General features: G+C 36.8%; 1 protein-coding gene across 2 annotated transcripts in view; it reads right to left on the reverse strand.

The window, feature by feature from the left end:
- Positions 1-75: 75 nt before the first annotated feature.
- LOC145267088 (vacuolar protein sorting-associated protein 51 homolog) overlaps positions 76-22,531 on the reverse strand; it is a 131,595-nt gene continuing 109,139 nt past the window's right edge. For both annotated transcript variants that reach the window (XM_080123082.1, XM_080123081.1), the window contains 4 exons: positions 8,687-8,807; positions 6,982-7,094; positions 5,432-5,510; positions 76-397 (listed from right to left, as the gene is read on the reverse strand). In XM_080123082.1, the coding sequence (XP_079979208.1) occupies positions 368-397; positions 5,432-5,510; positions 6,982-7,094; positions 8,687-8,807 (343 nt within the window). In that variant the 3' untranslated portion in view covers positions 76-367. The remainder of the gene's footprint in view (positions 398-5,431; positions 5,511-6,981; positions 7,095-8,686; positions 8,808-22,531) is intronic.

Consider the following 22,531-nt stretch of genomic DNA (forward strand, 5'->3'; position numbering starts at 1 on the left):
AATACATCCTGTTTACCACTTACCTTGTTAATACTTTTACATCTGAAAATGAAATCCACAAACAAGACAAACTAATTTCTCGGTTTCTACATTTATTTTATTATTCCATTTTGACAAAAGAGAAAAAAATCTATATTATTTATTGGAAATATTTTATCAATGCACAAAAAGACAACACTGTTGCCCATCTTTTAAAATTCAATGATTTTCCATCTCATTAGATAATTTCCTGTAGTTCCGTTGGTTGTAAGGAATTTGCACACTTCGTTTAGAAAGTTCCTATGCACAGAGACAAAAGTAAGGACACGGAATTGGTAAGAGTTTTGGTCCCAAAAATATTATCCTAAAATCACCTTGTTCAACTTCATCATCCACGTTCGCAGATCAACTCAATTACCTGAAAAAGAAGAAAAAAAAATAATCTCATAATTTAAAAATTATAAAAAACAAACAAATCTATTCATCTTCTTATATGTGTTTGTGTGTGTTTGTGTGTGTGTGTGGGTGTCTGTGTGTGTGGGTGTCTGTGTGTGTCTGTGTGTTTATTTAACTCCAGTAAGTTTTAAGAGATCAAGAGGCTCCTTCCTGAAGCTAACACTTGATTCCGTTATGATTTAAATTTATATCCGAGGGCTCTTTTAAGAATAGATACTGTTCCCTTTATGGCTACTATTTGTATTTCATTACAGCTTGGTCTTCCAGGGATTTTTTTATGTGTGTATGTGTGTATGGGAGGTTGTCACATATTTCTTTTTACATTTTCGTGTTTTTATCCGTTTTTAAGTAGAATTACTGTATCTTTTATTTTTTAAATTGTTGCGGGAGGGGATATCAACGTTGCCCACGATGGAGTGGACATATAATAATGAAAAAGTGTGTGTTTGTGTGTGTGCTTGTGTGTGTGTGTTTTTGTATGTGTGCTTGTGTGTGTGTCTGTGTGTGTTTTCGTGTGTGTGTGTCTGTATATTTGAGCATGTATTTGTATGTGTCTGTGTGTTTTTATGTGTGTGTTTGTCTGTGTGTTTGTCTGTATGTCTGCTAAAAACTTTTATCAGCTACATCCGAGCTGGTCAAAACTGATACCATCTGAAAGGGCAATGCCCCAGACACATAATATGTGAAAATTAGATAAAAGATTAATTCTGTGGTGGTCAGCTGGACCATTTTTTTAAAAAGGAGGGTCTGTTTTTTGTGTAGCTCTTTTCGCAAGTCACGCACACATATTAAACTAAAACTATGTTTAAATGCTTATTTCATGACGTCATAAGCACTAATGATCGTGTGGACAAAAACATTTGTCTGTAAGTTTTTGTCTTCTTCCCCTCTTTTACGTTTGAGTCCGGCCACCGTGGCTCATATTTTTTTTTTCGGTCGCACAGGCACTTCTTGCTATTTCGATTGAAAGAAAAGATGTTTTCGTTTATTTGGGGGGGAAGGGGAGAGGGGTTCTATTGCACAAGCAACAAAAAGTGCTCAATATCCGGAGACTTGCTTCTTCTCTTCATATCCCTTTTGACAAAATTTCTGGTGGCGAGGTTGTCACATATTTCTTTTTACATTTTCGTGTTTTTATCCATTTTTAAGTAGAATTACTGTATCTTTTATTTTTTAAATTGTTGCGGGAGGGGGTATCAACGTTGCCCACGATGGAGTTGACATATAATAATGAAAAAGTGTTCAATATCCTTAGTATAGCAAATGTATCCAAATGGAACTTCATGTGGACCTGGGCAATGCTGAGTATCCATGCTGGTCTATACATAAAAGTGACCTTGTCTGTCTGTCTGTCTGTCTGTCTGAGGAACGGCCTCTACCCAACTCCTATGTAAATTTTTGGTCTACATACTTGAAACTTAAAATATAGAGGATTTGGACTCCCAGTTTTCGAAATATTGTTGTCACTTGTCGTGGCCCTCGAAAAAGGTCATTAAAGACGATGTGAACAAGGTTTAAGGTACAAAGAATATATTGTACAAAAAAGAAAATATAAAAAAAGGTTGTCGGTATTTTCAAAATGTAATTAGATAGTCTGTAATCTCGCATTAGGTCTCCATATTTTCCCCCACGGACATTAACCTCGTGGTTTATGTAATAGGTATCATGGTCCATTATGAGTAAATTGTTAAGCCTACATTACAATAATTAAAATAATAGCTGCTAAGAGGTCAAAATTGAAAGAAGATTTAAACTTGGCAGATGTAAGTCAACTTAAAGTGCTCTTCTACGCATGTGCAAATATACATTTATACCTTTTACATTATTTTTTTAGTTTTTATATGCTTAGCGAGGTCTGTTCGTCGCGGTGAATACTCAGATAGCATGTATCGTTTGCCTTTTTGACATCACCCAGTTTTATGCTCTTTGCGTAAGTCAATATGTAAATTAGCTTAGCTCTCGCAGATAGATTTCTTCTCTGCTACGTATGCGTTAGGACATAATATAGATGGTAGCAAATAAGGCTGTAGAGCTATATATTTTGGGTTCGATTCTAGTTAATGGCACACAAGTTATAAATATATTTTTTAACTTTATAGATCATTATTATATATTGGGTATAATATAATGATCAATAGAGTATTTGCTCTATAATAATAATAATAATAATAATAATAATAATAGTAATAAATATGAAATCTGCATAAATTAAGATATCATGTTTAAGCATAGTTTACAACCGGGCAATGCCAAGTTGCCTGCTAGTATATATATATATATATATATATATATATATATATATATATATATATATATAAAAGTGATATAGTCTTTCTATATGTAGAACGGTCTCTACCAAAATACTCGGTCAATTTTTGGTCTACAAATTCGAACATGGCAGCCGTAAGTTGACTAAGCATGTTACTTCTATGCATGTGCAAATACGCAGTAATACCTTGAGATATGAATTTCATTCATTCCATGACCACTGATGTATCTTGAAAAAAATCGTATCTCAAAATAATTATTCCCATTTGAATTAAAAAAAAACAAGAGGCATTTTATTTTGGATCGAAATAAAAAAAGTACCTCATTGAATAAGGAATGATGCCGAGACTGACCTATTTAAGTAATGTTTCTAGATGGGCACTAGATAAAACCTTTTTAACAAAAACTGCCTAGTCATAATCTCCAGTAGCCAGCTTCTGGGTGGTCGAATGATGACTACTGACAAAGGCCAAAATCCAGCCAAGGGTGAGGAGAGTTCAGGGGATTGGAAGAGAAAGAAGTCAATGAATTATTTTGTTATTGTTTTTTAATTCAACTATTGCTTTACATTTAATAAAACAGATAGTGTAAACATGTGTTAGGATACATGTTTTGCTGGTGCATATGAATAGCAGACGCAGATGATAAATGCTCAGCGAAAGGAAAAAAGAAGGCGGCACGGAGAATTGAAGATATCTGGTCACCTAAGAGATATGAGGTGCTTTCAATAAGTTTGCAGACTTTTTTTTCGTATGGGCAGTTTTATTGATAGTCTCTTTCGAAGTAATCTCCTCTGGCTGCAATGTACTGTTCCAACAACTTCTGGAAAGCCCCATGGAAGTCCTCTTGTGTGAATGTGTCAATAACCCTCATCACAGCTTTTTTCATCTCCTCAATTTTCTCATAACGACAGCCTCTAAGGTTTTCCTTGAATTTGGGGAATAACCAAAAGGAAACAAGATCTGGACTATAGGGAGGAAGAGGAACTGTCTTGATGCCCATCTTGGTCAAATAGTCTGTGACAAAGATGGAGTACTCTTGGGATAAACTTCTTGCAAATCTTCCGCATCTTCAGTCCCTCGTGAATAATTGTGTGTACAGTTCCCACACTGACATCAAACTGTGCACTTATTGTCTCTATAGACACACAAAGGAACTTATCCATGAAATTCTTTGTTTGGTCAATCAATTCTGGTGTTCTGACTTCCTTACTCCTCCCACCCTTGTAATTATCCATCACAGACTCCCTGTCTTCGTTAAATCTCTTATGCCACTCAAAACTAATGCTCGATTCATGCAAAATGGTCCAAATGAATTCTGAAGCATTCCATACGTTTGTGTGGCATTTTTTTTTCCAAGTTTAAAACCGAATTTTATTGCATATCATTCTTCTGAAGTGTCTCCTTACATCCAGATTGCATTTTTGAAATTCACCAGCTGTGACAATCAGGCTTTAGTAGGGTGTATTCCAATTCCTGCTGTAGCTGTTCATTTGAATCTGAAATCATAGTCTCATGTGTGTACTCGTAATAAAAGTGCACATACAAAAAAGCTCTGGTAACGTATTGAAGGCGCCGGGTAGATCCTTACTGTTTCTTGATTTATAGAAATTATTCTTCACAGTTACAGAATCTCTACAATCAGAATTCTTGTAAGAAATGCAGTTGCATTACCTTTATCCTCGAGTGGCCTCTGGGCCTTGATAAGTGATGATGCCTACGTACCCCCTCCCCAAAAAAAAACAAAAATGATTTATCTTTCTATATAAATAAAACAGTAGCTATGTGTGTGTATGTGTCTATCTGTATGTAAATATTTAACAAACAAACTCTTAAACTACTTGTCCCATAACACTGAAATTAACAGGAAATAGTAATCATACGAAATGGCATAATCACGTTTGACACACTGGTTCCCGTCAGATCACAAAAGCTAAGCAACGATAAGCCTGGCCAATACCAGATGGGTGACTATTTTGGACTTCCAGGTGCTGTATGTGATCTCCGCTTATCTCGGCATTGTTTCCGGTCGTTCTGAACTTCTTGCCACTGAACTCAATTGCACAACCCTTGCCTCACAATTACACGAGCAGCTGCCCCTACAAGGGGTATACTTTGTAATTTGAGACTGAATGGAGGCATTGAGTAATTATACACAAAGGATAATATTTAACCCATAAACACTTAAACTACTGGTCACATAACAGTGAAATTAACAGGAAATAGTAATCATACACCAAGGATGGTTTATAAGAAGCCAAATCTTTGTTTGGATGGATGAATAATGCATCCAGACATATATGGGTTAGTTGAAGTTCATTTCAACTTGCTGACATATTTTTACTTCTTTCTACGCTTATGTAATAATACATTTATTCAAGTCGTTTAATATTAAATATTTCTTACTTTTCTCTCGATAGTTACATTGGTAGGGAACGCGACTGGAGCACTAAAAGTTTGGATTTTGATTCTAGCTGATGGCACCCGACTAATTTTTTATTTTAAACTTTTGAAATCACTACTATATATTAGGTACAATATAATAATCAATAGAGAATTGGCTCTATAATAATAAATATGAACCCTGTATGAATTAAAATATTGTATTTAAGCTTATTTTAAAACTTTGCAAAGCTGCGTGCCCCCCCCCCCCCACTAGTTATAAATAAGAATGTTATTAACAATTCCATGGGTGAGATGTTTTTGGCGGGAATCGGTAAGTTACTTACGCTTGGTTCCATCATGCTGGGGTCAAGGCATCGATGAGCCGTACTGCACACGATTTCATCCAACAACACTTGCACGAGGCTGGAATGCAAGAAGCACGAAAAGTCAAAACAGACAAAACAAAAGAAATAAAATTAATTTTATATCCGAACACGTCATCAAAAATCTGTTGCAGATTGATAAACACCCCGAACTGCCAGAATAAACTAGTAGAAGCCAATGAGCAGAAACCAGAGACTTAAGTTTCACCCCCCCCCCCTCACCCTACCCCCCACCCTTTAGACTCATCAATAGGAAACATTCTGAATCCAGAGTTCGGATATGTGTACTACTGATGTGCCCAAAGGAGAGCGAAACTCAAGTCTAGGATTTCACAGTTTGTAGTTTGTGTGTGCTGCAGGGTTGTTTGGTTTGTAGAAATGTTTATATAGTATTTTACATTTGTACGGCATAATCACGTTCACACAGCAATTCTCATCAGATCACTGAAGTTAAGCAACGTTGAGCCTGCTAGTACCAGATGGGTGACCATTTAGGAATTCTAGGCGCTATATGTGCTTTCCACTTATCTCAGCATTGTTTCCAGTCGTCCTGAACATACACTTGCCACTTGTATTCAACAATGCCGACTCAGGAGAGGTGTGGTTAGAGACTGCGCAACTCTGGCCACAAAAAAATTTCACCCTTACAGTGGGTATCCATAGTCTGTCAAGACTGAAGGAAGCCTTTTACTTCGCATTAAATTTACTACTGTAAACATGTTTGGTGCAGCATGTTTTGCTAATGCATGTGAGTGGCGGATTGTGCAGTTGTTCAATTCTTGGTCAATAGAAGAGGTGGGGGGGGGACGCAGAGAGCTGAAAATATCTTTCACCAGAGTCAGATCACCCAAGAGATATTCTTTGTTGGAAAAAGTAAGTGCTTCATTGAAATTTGATCCCATGCCCAATCTTCCCAAAAGGTACATACAGCGCCTAGCCTTCCCAAATGGTCACCCCGTTTGGTACTGGCCAGGCTCAACGTGATCTGGCAAGAACCGTTGTGTTAATATGACTGTGCTGTACCCAAAGTCCAAAGTTGTCAGGCACGAAAAGACCTCAGAGAAAGAGGAGCAAGAATGGGAGTTTAAGTTAAACATTGGAGAGCGGCCAGTTGGTCGTTTAGAGTGTGCCTCTCCGGGCAGATTTGGTCGTTTAGAGTTCTCAGCTAACAAACTCTATAATAGGATTTGTATGTCTCAATCTGGTTAAGCAAAGATTCAATGCTGCAAGTCTGCCATTCAGCTAAACAAACAAATACTATTTGTAAGCTAAAAAATAAATTAATATATATTATTTGTTTATAAACTGGTTTTGCTTGATGTGAGGAGTCTTCAATGCAACATTGACTGGATGGACAGGTGGCTTTGACCCGGCACAACAAAGGAAACCAATTAGTTTCGGTTTTAATAATCAGCATATGAGAACCAGTTTTAAGCATTTTTATAAAACTGGTTTTCAGCCGTAATGCATACGCACACAGATTAATTGTGTTAAGGTTTTTGAGTACTCACTTCTCATCGGACACAAATCTCCATAGATAAAGTTGTAGGTAGTGTGTGTCCACCTGAATCTGCTGTAGACCATAACGGCCGAAAGTCCGCAGGCGAACACATTCCAGAAAAGTCTGCAAATGACGAAAATAAGAAACATTTCAAGGAAAAGAAATGACAAATTTCAAGTTGATAGCAAAATAAGGCAAGATAGGACAGGATAAGTCAAATAAAGCATAAGACAAGATAAGTAAGATTGAGGACATTGCAAAGGCTGCTGCAAAGAAGGTGGGTTCCCTCTATCGAGCTAGAAGATTACTCACAGAGTGTCCTGTACCGCTACAAGGCCACTATTCGCCCATGCATGGAGTATTGTTGCCACATCTGGGCTGGTGTATCTACCACTAGTCTCTCCCTCTTAGATAGGTCCAAAAAGAGTTGTCAATCTAATCGGTTCCACTTTATCAACTAAGCTCCAGCCCCTGTCCCATCACCGCAATGTTGCATCACTGTGCCTGTTTTACAAATATTTTAATGGAATGTGTTCTGATGAACTCGTTTCACTTGTACTCCCCCTTGACATACGTATGCCTGACAAACCCGCTTAGCAATAAGATCTCATCCCTTCACTGTTGTTGTCCCTAAATGCCAGAAAGCTTTCTATTCTAATAGTTTCTTCCTTCGGACAGCTAGACTTTGGAATTTCCTTCCTGCTGCCTGCTTCCCTGGCTGTACTGATAAGCAGAAGTTTAAATGTAACATAAACAAATATCTTGTCAATCTTTCCTAGACATGACCTCAAATATTAGCCCCCTTACGTCCAAGTGGCGATATGCTTTGTAAGGGGTGAACATGAATAAAAAAAAAAAAATAAAAAAAAAAAAGACAAGATAAGTTAGATAAGGTAAGATAAGGCAGAATAAGGAAAGATAAGTAAGATAAGGCCGGGTAAGGCAAGTAAGATAAGGTAGGGTGAGGCAGGTATGATAAGGCAGAGTAAAATAAGATAAGGCAAGATAGCCTTTCCTATTTGGCATAATGGTTAAAGTATTTGCTAATAGGCCGAGAGACTGGCGTTCAGTCCTCGGTCAAGTCATACCAAAATTAAAATTGAGATTTTATACATCCCTGCTTAAATACTCAGTATTGTAAGTTGAAGATCAAGTGTAAGTGGAGTAATCCTGGGAAAGAATTGCGCTTTCCCCTATATCTTGTCATAATAGACAATCAAAAGGGAGTCTTTGGGTCGCCCTCAATTACAATCAACCATTTTACTTTAAGGCAAGATCAGAGTACAATTTTGCCTGTCACACTTGCTTTAATGAACATCAAACAAACATGCACATTGATGAGACAGATTATTTCCCTGAGGTGTGCAACCTGGTCCTCTTCAAATCTTATGTTACTAAACACTTGTCAGAAATCATCCTCATGTGTTATTAACCCTTATTCTCGAGTGGCTCTTGGCCTCGATAAATGGTGATTCATCAATAAGAACAAAACTCTATCACTTTCGAAACAGAATTTTTAGGCACGCCTTCGGTTCTCGTTTTTGTTGGTTGGTCTGTCACGTTAAAAACTGAAATGACATTTTCGTTGGTCTGTCACACTTTAGTTTGAAATGTCGGTAATCCAGTCGATCACACTTAAATAAGTAATAGCATTTTCATCGTTAAGCAATTGAATGAACGAATCTCCAGGACGGATTTGTCGTCTTTCTTTTTACCTTGAGGCTAATCTTGATGATTCCGGTGAGGACAGAAACTTTCGAGAATTCCACAGCGCTGAAGATTTCGATTTTCTCGGAAAACAACTTCTGGATGTTGCTTATTAAGCTGTTGTCAATACTGAAAGACAAAAAAAAAAAAAAAGTTATTGAAGCACAGAAACATTTTAGGTGCTTGTCTAGAATTCACCCTATATTTAAAAAAAAAAAAAAGAATAAAGAAAAATCTGTATGATGAAACAAAAATATCATATTCCCAAAATCATGTAAATTGATCAAGTAGTTTTATTTTTAAATAAGAAAATCAGATTTTATTAGTAATAGAAGAGCGCCTGTCTTGTCCGCCATTTTGAAAACAATCTAAACAAAATAAAAAAACAAAGGGAGATAACTCAATAATCCAAACTTGCAAGATTTATATTGTAATACCAACAAATTCCCATTGTAACAGCATGCGTATGTGCGTATGGCGGCTTCATGCAAATGTTGAACCGTGTATAGAGTGATGTCACAGCAAGGGTTGGTTGGTTGTTTTTGTTTTACGGCATATAAACCTTTTCAGGTTATTTAATGCCAAATCCAGTGTTTTTAAAGAAAAATGTTTTAATAGAATTTTTTTTTTTTTTTTAAGTCGGTTTCTATTTAACCCATAGTTGGGACCCTAACAGGTATTACCAGTCCGGATCAGAGCGGACCTGGGAGCAATGGCACTTAAGGGGTGGCTCCACACTCCCCAAAGACCACAACTGGGGGCTCACCATCAGATATAGTTTAAGGTGATATCCAGGACTCACAGTAAATGCTGAACTGTATGCAGAGTGATGTCACCACAAAGGAAAAAAAGGAAAAAAAGTTATAAATGTTGTTTCAACAGAAAAAATTGAGTCAAGTTATTGCTTGTTTCTAAATTAGGACACATTTCACTAATTTCGACTTTATTTTAACGAGTACTGAAAAGATGAAGGGTCGGCTCAAAACAAATACAATAATTTGTAACAGAGCGTGGACCTGCCAATGCAAATGCAGAGTCGTGTGCAAAGTGACGTCACGGTAGGTATAAAGTAGAACGTTTGCACAGACAGACGATGACGTTCGAGAGTACAGATATCAAAAAGAAGGAGCACGGTCCCGTTTGATTCGGGAAAGTACCCAGAAATAAATGTTGTTGTTACAAAGAAAAATAGTGAGTCGAGTTATTACTTGTCTTCTGTTCCTTACGACGTACTTTGCTACAACGTGTTGGGTCCCAGAATGTCTACATGTTAGCATGAGTGTGTAACGTGTTTTACGTTACACCATTGATCGCTTAAACATGATTTTCTTCATAAAAATAAAACTACTTGATCAATTTACGTGATTTTTAGAATATGATTTTTTTTTTCATTTCATCACGGGCACATACATGCAGATTTTTCTTTATTTTTGTTGTTTTTTTTTAATATGAGGGGAATTCTGGACAAGAACTAATTAATCAAATAATTGACCAGCAGAACATCCGATGAAACTTCCGAATACGTGTATGTTGGCTTTGAGAAGATTCATTTTATTAATTACTAGCATGGGTATCCGGCATTGCCTGGGTGTTGAGAGTTGGTATAGTAAGACTATTAAGCAACCAACTCCCAGCTCTAAAAAAAAAAAAAAAAAAAAAAATAAATTAACTTTTGTTTCAATCAAAATAGCAGCGAGTACCCGTGTGAGCACAAAAAAAAAAAATTAGTCATAGTAGCAAGGCTCGAACTTGTAACGCGAAAGAGGAAAAAGAGGTGAAAAAAGTAAACACGTTAGCCGTCTCGCCCACGGTGCACTTATGACGTCACGAACCTCCAAAATAACATCTTTTAAACGTACGTTGGGATCGCTAGGCGTGAATGACTTGCAAAAATATTGACGCAAAGACTGATCCTTCCTTCTAAAAAAATGGCCCAATTGACGGTCAAAGAATTAATATTTTTGACCAATTTTTGGATATTTGTCATCCGAGAGATCAATCTTTCTAACGATAATAATTTTGTCAGTGTTTGTTGCGTGTGTCACAAGTTTTTGGCAGACATATAAACACACACAAACACACATACATACTAACACACATTTGGCCTTTTATATAATAGATTTGCTTCCCCATTTTTGTTCTCATTTTTTTTTTTCAGTTAATCATTATTTAATGTTTGTTGTCACTAAAAATGGAAACTGAACACATTTCACATGTGTTGTCTGCGGAGAATTCTTGAAATTACTTGGATGGACAAAGTTACAAACAATGCTGTGTATCCCCTCTCTGTTCACCCTCCTTCCCCCAAAGATGCCTATGCTGAATAGGCCATGTGCACTGCATGGACAATGGGCAAATCCCAAAAGACATTCTCTACGGTGAACTTATTACTGACAAAAGGAAAATTGGTTGTCCTCACCTCCGCTATGTCGACGTGTGCAAACAGGACATGACAGCATGAGACATTGACCCTACCAGCTGGGAGCCCAAAGCTAATATCTGCAACATCTCGAGATGACGGTAACCAAAGACCTGACCACTAGTGAAAGGTCCATCACAGAACAGGCGGAGACCAAAAGACTTTTCAGGAAGGCCAGTCAACAAAATTCAACAGACCACTGCCACAACGCACCGATTTACACCTGCGATGTCTGCAACCAACAATGTAGATTGAAAATAGGCTTATTCAGCCACAGAAGATGGTGTTCAACCACTTCTACAAGCGCAAGCCCATAGTTTTCTAGACTGACAGATGCCAACGACAAAATGTTTGTTGTTGCCTTCCTGAAATGATATTAATGTCTTAGTTTTCTCGTAACCAAAAACTAGTATGGAGACCCGATGTTGCCCAGGATTGAATGATGATCAATGAATGTTTTACACTCACATATTTTTATTGTCATAAAAATCTGTGAAATCGACAATTTTTCAATCAAATTGATTTAGTTGGGGATACATTGTGGTGCACTGGAAGGAAGCTTCACATGCTTTTCCGCAGTGACTTAATTCACAGTACATTGTAGTCTACATTGCACTGTAGAGAATCTACTGCTGATTTTATGAAAATATTTTTATATATAACTAGCGGGGGGTACCCAGCGTTGCCCGGGTGTTTAGAGGTGTGTTTGCTCGGGCAGGGGAGGGGGGGTAATCAAAACATAAGAATAAGTGAAGTAAATATGATTAAATATTAAAATGTTAAAACTTAAAAAAATCGTAAAAAACACCCCAGAAAACTAACGTAAGGCAAACAAACGATGTTAAATGTAAAAATGGGAAAAACAAAAAAGAAAACGCGAATGTGATGGAAAAAGAAAACAGAAAAACGAACGTTAAAACTTCTTTAAAAAAAAAAAAAAAAAAAAAAAAAAGAAGTGAAAAATGGCTTCCGGGTGTTTAGAGGTGTGTGTGCTCGGGCAGGGAGGGGGGTAATCAAAAAATAAAAATAAGCAAAGTATAAAAAAAATCGAAAAAAACACAAAAAAAACTAACGTATAGCAAATGAACGATGTTAAATGTAAAAATCAAACAAAAGAAAACGCGAATGTGATGAAAAAACCCCCCAGAAAAACGAACGTTAAAACTTCGTTAAAAAAGCTGAAAAATAAAAACCAAAAAACCATAGAACGTGAAAAATTGCTTAAATAACCTTGCTTCAATATCAAAATTTAAAAAATCAAAAAAAAAAAGAAGACATCTCACACCACGATTCGAACCCAAAACGTTTAGATAATGACCCAGCGCTCTAACCAACTGAGCTAAGACGACATCGCTGCAACTCTGTCGCTTTTTCAAATATTTAAAATAAATCAGGTTATGACGTTGTATGACGCATGCGTAGAAGCGAATTCGTCATGAGAGGACGGTTTTTGCTGACCCCCCCCCACACACACTGTAGAAAAGTGCTGATTTCAGGGTGAAAAAATTAACGTTTTTGGCCAATTTTTTTATATTTGTTAGGCGAAGGATGGGGCTTTCACATGAGACCAAATTTGTGAAAGTTTTTAGCAGACATACAAACACACATATATACATACATACATACATTTTCGCTTTTATATATATAGACTAGCGGGGGGTACCTGGCGATGCCCGGGTGTTTTGAGGGAGGGGGGAGGTAAAATTAAAAAAAAGTTTTGGTAGGTGAGTATGAGGATCGAACCCGGAGGCAAAGTTGGAAATTAAAGTGTGAAAAAAACAGTGCGACGCTAATCACTGGGGTAATCAAAACATCGAAAAAAAAAAACACAAAAAAATAACGTAAGACAAACGAATGATGTTAAATGTAAAAATCGAAAAAAGAAAACAGAAAAACGAACGTTAAAAAAAAAAAAAATGTGAAAAATGGCTTAAATAAGCCTGTTTCGATATTAAAATTAAAAAAATCGGTAGGTACCCAGGTGTTTTTGGGTGTGTGTGGTCGGTCAGGGGTGTTAATGAAAACCTAAGAATAAATGAAGTAAAAAAAAAAAACAGAAAAACGAATGTTACGTGAAAAAGGCTTAAATAACACTGGTTCAATATTTAAATTTAAAAAATCGGAAAAAAAAAAAAGGAAGACATCTCACACCATGATTCGAACCCAAAATGTTTAGATAATGAACCAACGCGCTAACCAACTGAGCTAACACAACGTACATGAAACTTAGTCAGTTCTTCAACTATTTAAACTAAATCAGGTTATGACGTCATCTGACGCATGCGTAGAACCGGGCGTCGTCATGAGAGGACGGTTTTTGTTGACAATTGCTATTCATTTGGACACTCTCCTTTTAGTGGGGGGAGCTGGTTTTCTCCAACATCACGGGGAAACAAACAAATACGCAGAAAGCTTCAAGCTTAACTGGCTTGCAGCGGCGTGATGTTTGACCTCTTTAAATTTATGCACCTGTGTAAACTCATTCACTTAACGTTTTAATTGTTTAATTTGAACGGTTCTCACTTCCTCTGTCCTCTTATCGTCGCGGTAAGATATCACATTTTCTTTCACTTTCTTTTCCGCCTTCGCCTTAAGGCGTCGGGTCCGAACCTACTTGACTACTAACACTTTTTTTTTCCGACTTCACACTTTTTTTTCTACATACACACCTACAAACACCCGGACAACACCGGGCACCCCCACTAGTCTAATATATAAAGGGCAAAATGGGCACGAGCGTTTGTGTATGTCCATTAAAGGCTTTTTGGCTGGGGTTCTCGTGTCGGTTAGATTCCATGAGAAATTTCTGCATACTTCCCAGATCGTAATATCTCAGATTCGCAAACGGACATTGTCTCTATTTTTATTTTTTTTGATCGAGTTAAACAAAATTCTCTCCGTACGGTCATCTATGCATCTTTTTTGTATAAATAAAGCAAAACTATGAGAACGCAACCGTCTGGCCTTCCAGCTGGGTAGTATCTGTTCTGTAATTGGTTGTTGGTTAATGTATGGGAAACCCTTCATACTAAGACAATTACTATTTATTTGGAGACTGCCAGAGTACCCCTTTTTTGAGGGAGTTGGTTTTGCCTCCCACATCAAAAATGACCTTGTGTCTAATTTGCTTTCATGTTTAAAAGCACCACCATTTTTGCAAGTCATCTTTTGTTTTTAGATTGACTACGTTAAATTTGAACACTTTACACTTCCGGTCACGTCATGGCGAGTGGTAAGACGTCAGATTTTCTTTCACTTTCTTTTACTCCTTTGCAGTACAGGTTCAAGCCTGCCTGCCTACTATCACTTTTGTTTTCTTTTTTTTTTTACCCAACACACACCTACAAACACCCGGGCAATGCTGGGCACCTAGTTGATAATAACAAAATATTAATAAAAAAATGGACAATAAAAAAATTGATATTAAAACAAATTTAGAATAAAAGAATTTGATAAAGAAAAATTGATATTAAAAAAATTTGATGATAAAAAAATTGATAATAAAAAAATTTGATAAAAAAAAATGATATTAAAAAAATTTGATAAAAACATTTGATAATAAAAAAGTTCACTACTGAAGCTTGGTCGATACATAAAGGGGTTGAAAACTAACGATATAGTTACAAAAAGCTACATTCATTATCCCAACAAAATCGATAATAAAAACATGTGCTGCCAAGGTAAAGGAATATAGAGAGACAAGCTTTTGTTATGTGACAATTTGCAACAGTTCTTATAGAGACACATCAGTCAGCACCAGTCTATGAAAATAGTTCTTACTCCCTCCATTCCTATAAAATACTTTCCCTTAACTCCTGTTCTTAGGTTTGCATTCATATAAATTGGGTTCTACTCTTTTTCTTGAATTACCCAATTCATAGCTTTTATCCATCCATGTGTTAAATAGCAAGTGTACCTCCATTAGTACTTATACGATGGTTTAAATTTCCATGGGAAATGTTAGCACGTAAACAAGAGTGACTATTGATGGGCAGAAATCAGAAACTTATAGTATTAATGCTTGCGTTCTTCAAGGTTCTATTTTGGGCCCAACTCTTTTTCTGATTTTCATCAATGATCTCCCAAATCATATTCTTAGATCATTTGTAAGCATTTATGCAGATGACACCACAATCCATGGCAACACTTCAAAAACCAGCAGTGACCAATATCTTTCTGATTCTCTTTTCTGATCTTGAGAACATGGTACAATGGGGAAAAAGGTGGCTGATTAATGTTAATGCATTGAAAATAAAGTTTCTCTCCTTTAATCATAATCGCCCCCACCCACCATGCAATTAAAATGAATGGCTCTTGTCTTGGGGAAGCTCCATGTCTTGACAAGATTCTGGGACTGACCTTCACTCCTGATCTGAAATGGAACACGTACATCAAATCTGTTGCCAAGATTGCTGGAAAGATGGTTGGATCATTCTATCACTCCAGTAAGTATCTCACTGCCGATGCAATCCTCTATTTGACTTTTCGAAACCTAGTAGGTGATGCCCTTTTCTCTACTCTGCAATCTCTCACCTACAGAAGAGAATGTTGCAAGTCTGTCTCTGCTCTATCATTATTTTCATGGCAAGTGCTCGACTGAACTCCAATCAACGCCCCCCCCCCTCTGCCAATCTTTCACAAAAAACACTCAACTAGCTACAATCACTATATACAATTTCCTCCACTCTTTATCTGTGCCTCATTCTAAACGCAAAGTCCATGAACAAAGCTTCTTTCCAAGAACTGCCCGGCTGTGGAACCTGTTCCGTTGGTCTGCTTCTCGGTTGAATACAACATGGTAGCCTTCAAATCAATGTAAAAAAGTTCTAACCAATTTACACGATTAATGATTACTACACTACCACCTTACATTCGTTAACCCTTATCCTTGAGGTGTCTTCGGGCCTTGATAAGTGGTGCTTCCTTATAAAAAAATAGGTGTCATCACTTATCAAGGCCCAAAGATAAAGGCACAATGATACCAACTGATGTGTGTCTATGAGAATGGTCAAAAACTCATCTAACTGTAACCACTATCAATAGTTTTTCTTTCTTTCTCTCTCTCTATCTGGAACTAAATGAAACTTCCACGAACAAAGTTTGTTTCCCAGCACTGTCTACTAGTACTTATTTTACAATTTAAATTCGCAAGGGAAATATTAGTATGTAAACAGGTAATAAAAGTTAGACGGATGAGGAGGCAGGTAGCTGACCTTTAAGGGCGAGAACACGAGTTAGAGGAAATTGCATCACACAAGATTCATAAGATAAGCATAGAACAGCAGAGACTGTGAGTCGGAAGCTTAAAGTGATGAGACGTGATTAGAAATGATTAAGAATTGATCAGAAGTGAAGTGAACGGGTCTGAGAAATCTTTAGCCGAAATATTTTTCCAGAGAGGAAGGCAACATCAACAGCCTAATAAAATAGTCCTTTTCCAAATTCGGAATCTAGATTTTTTTTATATTGTTGTGCTAAATTTGATTTCAGAGCAAGGGAAAAAAAGTTGGAAACTTGAAGTGCTGACAAATGGCTTAAAAATCGATTATAAAGGAGGAGGCCATGCACTAGAAATCTGTAACTTCTTCCAGCCACTAGCAGAGAGAAAGGCAATGTCAACAGCCTAATAAAATGGCTCTTCTCTAAATTCAGGATCAATTTTTTGGGGTTTTTTTTTTGATGTGCCAACTTTTTTTTTTTACATAGGCATCACCACTTATCAAGGCCCAGAAACCATCTGAGGATAAGGGTTGAGAGCGTACAGTAGTCAATTGGACAATATAGTAATCATTAGTAATAAGCAAGAAGCAACACCAGAATAAAGAATGGTTTTATCAACACAGATGCTACTTTTCTTGACAGTGTTCAGTCGAGAATAGAGTTCTGAGGAACACCAGCATCGATAGGAAAATAAAAATGAAAAGACACTATCCAGAGTCCTAATATCAAGAACCTTACCAACAATAACTCTGAAGTTAGTTTAGAAGACTAGAATGTCACAACTTTGAAATGTCAAGTACAATGACCCTTCCCTTTCCTGAGTTATCCATAAACTGACAAACACATAAACAAATCAGGGAATGATGCTCAAGCTTTATGAATACAACTTCACCAGAAAATACAGATCTGGAAGGATAGACATCTTACTGGATTCCTTGGGGCATTTTTACATTCCGAAAACAAACGAGCTATCAGGAAAGCCATGGCCTGGGAGTAGACCAAGTCTAGATCTCCAGGAAGAATATATTTAATGTACGTAGCCATATGAGAGCAAGGTACCAGCAGATCTGCATGAGTACTGGAGTTTCAGAAACAAGCTCTTGATAGAAAACAATGTAGTGCTGGAAAGAAAACGCGTCCTCAACAGTTAAAAGATCAGCAGTCGAATGAAAACCATGAAGGTCATATTAAACATCATTAAAGAGACAAGCTTGCCGTTGATTAGCCTTTCAAAAACTTTGCTGATAACAGAGAGGAGACTAATAGGATGATACTCAGTTGGTTCAGACGGATCACCAACATTTTTTAAGATTGGACAATAGAGGACTCTTTCCGACAAGAAGGAAAACAAGACCGAAGCAAATGGTGATTGAATAATTTTGAGAAAATAGAAGAAAGTTCCGGAGCACAACATTTGAGAATGAATTTTATCAGGACTCTATAGTCCTTGATTCCCTGGAGGGACATAGACCATCTATAACTTTTGTAGATGGTTTTGTAGCGAGGAGTTTTTTTTTACAGGGTGTGGGTGCTGGCCCCACGCCCAACCTTCCCAGAAGGTACATACAGCGCCCAGCCTTCCCAAATGGTCACCTATCTGGTACTGGCCAGGTTTAACATTGCTTAACTTCGGTGACCTAACGAGAACCGGTGTGTCAACGTGATTGTGCCATAATTTATCAGGACTAGAAGCTTTGGAATGGTCAAGATCAGAGAGAACCCTACCAACCATCTTTGGATTGATAATTACAGAAATAAGAGATTAATCAGTTTTCAAAGGAAAATCCGAATGAACAGCACCAGAGTCTGTAAGAGAAGAATTGTTAGCAAAAAGACAAGCAAAGAGGTCAACATTATCATTAGAAAATGAAATAACCTAAAGACCATTAAAAAAGAATGAGAGAAGGAATAGCGGACTTGTCACCATTAACAGAACTATTTTGTAGATTCACCAAAAATCACGAGGGCCAACTTTTTCAAGAATAGCTAGATTTAGCTGCAGAGGTTGCTTTCTTGCAGGCATTGCTAGCTCTTCTGTAGGATTGTCTAGAAGTTATTTTTTCCCTTGGTGGTTGATGTGACACAAGGGTCGAAAAGTGGGATTTGAAAAGCCAGTGCCTTACAGGAAAAGTACTTTGACCTGTTTAAAAAAAAAAAAAATGCCAGAGCAGTCCTGTTTGCATTTTTTTTTTCATAAGATATTTTTTAGACTGAGCGTATATTTAGGAGAATTCTAGCATATAGTTTATCTGCCCCTGTCTGTACTCATAAAATATGAAATTTATAACGAACTGATTATAGAGATATTTGTAGATTTGTATTCAGATATGGCATGAAATAATCAGACAACCATTAAAAAAAGAGAAGGAATAGCAGACTTGCCACCATTAATAAAACTATTGTAGATTCCTCAAAAAGGCTGTTGGGGGGATGGGTATGGTAAGTTTTTGAGATTAGATAGAGTCACAAATCCTTTGAGAATAGCCAGACTCTGCCTCAGATTTATGATATCCTGTACCCCTACAAAGCCACCACTCCCCCATACATGGAGTCTTAATGCCACATCTGGGCTGGCCCATCTACCACTAGCCTCTCCCTCTTAGATAAGGTCCAAAAAAGAGTTTTCAATCTAATAGGTCCCACTTGTTGCATCTCTGTGCCTGTTTTACAAGTATTTTAGTGAAATGTGCTCTGATGAACTCGTTGCACTTGTGCCCCCTCGGCATACATATCCCGACAAACCTGCTTAGCAACAAAATCTCACCCCTCCACTGTTGAGGTTCCTAAATGCCGGAAAGCTTTCTACTCAAATAGTTTCCCTCAAACAGCTAGACTATGGAATTCCCTTCCTGCTACCTGCTTCTCTGACTGTACTGATATGCAGAAGTTTAAATGTAATGTAAACCAACATCTTGTTAATCTTTCCTAAGCATGGTACCAAATAGTAACCCCTTACATCCAAGTGGCTATATGTCTTGTTAAGAATGAATGTGAGTAAAAAAAAAAAAAATACTGGTAATGGTTAAGATGGGCAATGGCAGAAGCACAAATCTAATATATAAACAGCTATATGTCTGTCTGTCTTCATATTTTCAAATTCTATCTCCTTCAAAACTAAAAGTTGCAGAGCTGCGCTAGGGGCCTCTAAAGATTGAAATTTTTAGAGGCCATTTTTTTATGGGTCTTTAACCGATTAAAATAGTTTTTAAGGGGTCAAAAATGGGTAAAAATTGAAAAAAAAATCGTTGAACAGTTTGTACATTCATCTTAGTTCATTTTTAATTTTTAATCAGTTTGTATACGTGTCACGTTAGTACAGTGGTAACGCCACAAGCTTTGAAAGTTTCAGTTTCAATTCTTACTGATGGCATCCAAATACTTCTTTTTTTTTTTTTTTTTTACTTTTGAAATCACGGCTCTATAATAATATATATGAAATCTGGAGAAATTAAATCATATTTAAGTGTATTTTACACTCAGGCAAAGCCGCTCCCCCACTCACTAGTATAAAAAAAGAGAAGAATGAGGTTTTGTTTGAAATTTGCATAGAGGAATGAAGGTGTCAACTCCAACAAGAAACCAATCACTAACCACCTTAGCAGCATAATTTGAAGACATACCAAAGATGGAACCTCAAGGAAGTTGCAAAGCATATTCCAATCAGTTTCCTGTAGTTAAACACCTTCCTGTGGAAAGGACGATCAATTGACGATTTCACAAAAAAATCTCAACATTAAAATTAGGAAGTGGTTAATGACTAGGGCTAGGACAACAGCATATTCTTGTCATTGTTTGTACACTCGAGTATATATTCGACACAAACACAATCAATCAACCGAGAACACCATTACTCTACATAAAAACATACAAGATATCAATAGATATATACCTGAGAGTCAAAACAATGAAAAGAATATGCTGTTGTCATAGCCCTATTAATGGCACGAACTGACAAGATGGGTGTGTGAAGTTCAAATCGAGATTGTTTCATCAAATGACTTTCACTTAAGCACGTTAGCAACCTTACAGTAAGTAACTAATGTATTTATAAGAAAAATTCCAACTAGAAAGACATCGGAGAAATGGATGCCAATAAAGTCATCTGATTCATTCAAAATGAATAAATCAAATGTTTAAAAGCAACAACAGCCTAGTTCAAATCCAGTTTGTTTCATTGTCCATTCTATTAGGTTGAGAAGAAAGTTCTTGCGGAATTTTAAATTTTGATTTCAAATTATGTATTTTCGAATAAGTTTTCGTTAATAATATCTTTACTTTATATATCAGTTTAAAGACCGTTTTTTGTTCTATCTAATCGTTTAAACTATAATCGTTTTAAAACAATTATGTCTTTTTTTCAGAATGTTGAATATGAGATGGAAAAAAGCAAATTCACACAATTTTCTTATTTCAATTCAAGCTAGGGTGAAAAGCTGCTGAAACAGCTTGCGATATCACTAAAGCATTTGGCTGAACGCCCAGCACAATGATGGTTTAAGAAATTTTGTGGCGGTGACAAGAGTCTTGAAGATAATTAACATAGTAGTCAGCCACCAGATGTTGACAGTTGACAACAATTAATTAAGAGCCTTAGTCAAAGTCAATTCACGCACAACTGTTTGAGAACTTGCTTCTGAATTAGAATCGTATGACGATTTCAAACCACTTGGAAAGACAAAAAAACTTGATAATTGGGTGCTTTACGAATTGAACAACAACCAAAAGAAATGCCATTATGAAATGTCATCTTCCCTTCTTTTATGCAACAAGAACAACCTGTTTCTTGACTGGGTTGTGATTTGCGATGAAGAGTGGGTTCTTTACAACAACCAGCAACACTCAGCTCAGCGGTTAGACACTGACGAAGCTCCACGACACTTCCCAAAGCCAGAGGTGCACGAAAAGAAGGTCATACTGACTGTTTAGTGGTCTGCAACTGGTTTCATCCATTACAGTCTTTTGAACGCAGACGAAACCATTACGGCAAAAAAGTACTGCCAACAAATGGATGGAATGCATCGGAAACTTCGACAACAACATTCAGCATTAATCAACAGAAAAGGCCCAATTCCTCTCCACGACAATGTCCGACCACATGTTGCTAAACCGACCCTGCAAATGTTAAACGAATTAAGCTATGAAACTCTGCCTCGTCCGTTGTACTCCAGACCTCTCACCTGTCGACTACCACTTTTTCAAGCATCTCAAACACTTTCTGCGTGAGAAATGCTTCATAAATCTAAGCAATATTAAAACCGCCTTCAGCGACTTCATCGTCAGCAGAACACAAGATTTTTATGTGACTGGCATAAATACATTCGTTTTGCGTTGGAAAATGTGTATTGATTCTGATGGTGCTTATTTCAATTAATAAATTTTTTTTGAGCCGAGATTTGAATTTAAAAGTTAAAGGCCGCAAGAACTTTCTTGTCAATCTGACGTAAGTACTTGATATCCTAAAGATATGGGGGAATCAACATGACTAATGACAAACAAACGGACAAATCACCAATCATGGGTGTAAATGATGGATTTCAATTCAGTTTCTAATTCCTGAAATTTTAATTCTGTGCCTCTATTTCATCTCAATCAAAGGTTGGCTCTCATGATTTTTGGAGAATCTACAATAGTGTGGTTAATACTGGCAACCTTCATATGGTCCATCCTGTAAGTACTTGATATCCTTCTAGAAAGAATTCTAACTGGAAAGATATCTGAGAAATGAATACCAGCAAAAAGTCATCTGATTCATTCGAAATGAATGAATGAGATGTTCAAAAACAACAACAGCCAAGTTCACATCTAGCCCGTTTTCCACTTTCACTTAGGGATGTTGGCAACCTTCATATGATTCATCTCATGAGTACTCAATATCCTTCTAGAAAGAATTCTAACTAGAAAGATATCAGGGAAACAAATTCCAACAAAATTCATCACGCCTAATTCTCAACAACCAAATCTTGAAATTTAACAAAATTTTACTCTAACTCCTACAATTTTAAAATCTGGTGCGCCAAGTTCAAATCCCGCTTGTTCCACAGAAACATTTTCACTTCGGGATGTTGGCAACCTTCATATCTTTTCTAGAAAGAATTCTTTTAAATCATCAGGAATGATGATGATGATCATCATCATAACATTAAATTATGGATGCTAGCAACCTTATGTAATCCATCCTGTAAGAACTCGATGTCCTTCGAGAAAGAATTCTAAC

The sequence above is a fragment of the Euprymna scolopes genome, chromosome 42, assembly GCF_053919585.1.
Source record: "Euprymna scolopes isolate OS-2025 chromosome 42, ASM5391958v1, whole genome shotgun sequence".
Classification (NCBI taxonomy): Eukaryota; Metazoa; Mollusca; class Cephalopoda; order Sepiida; family Sepiolidae; genus Euprymna; species Euprymna scolopes.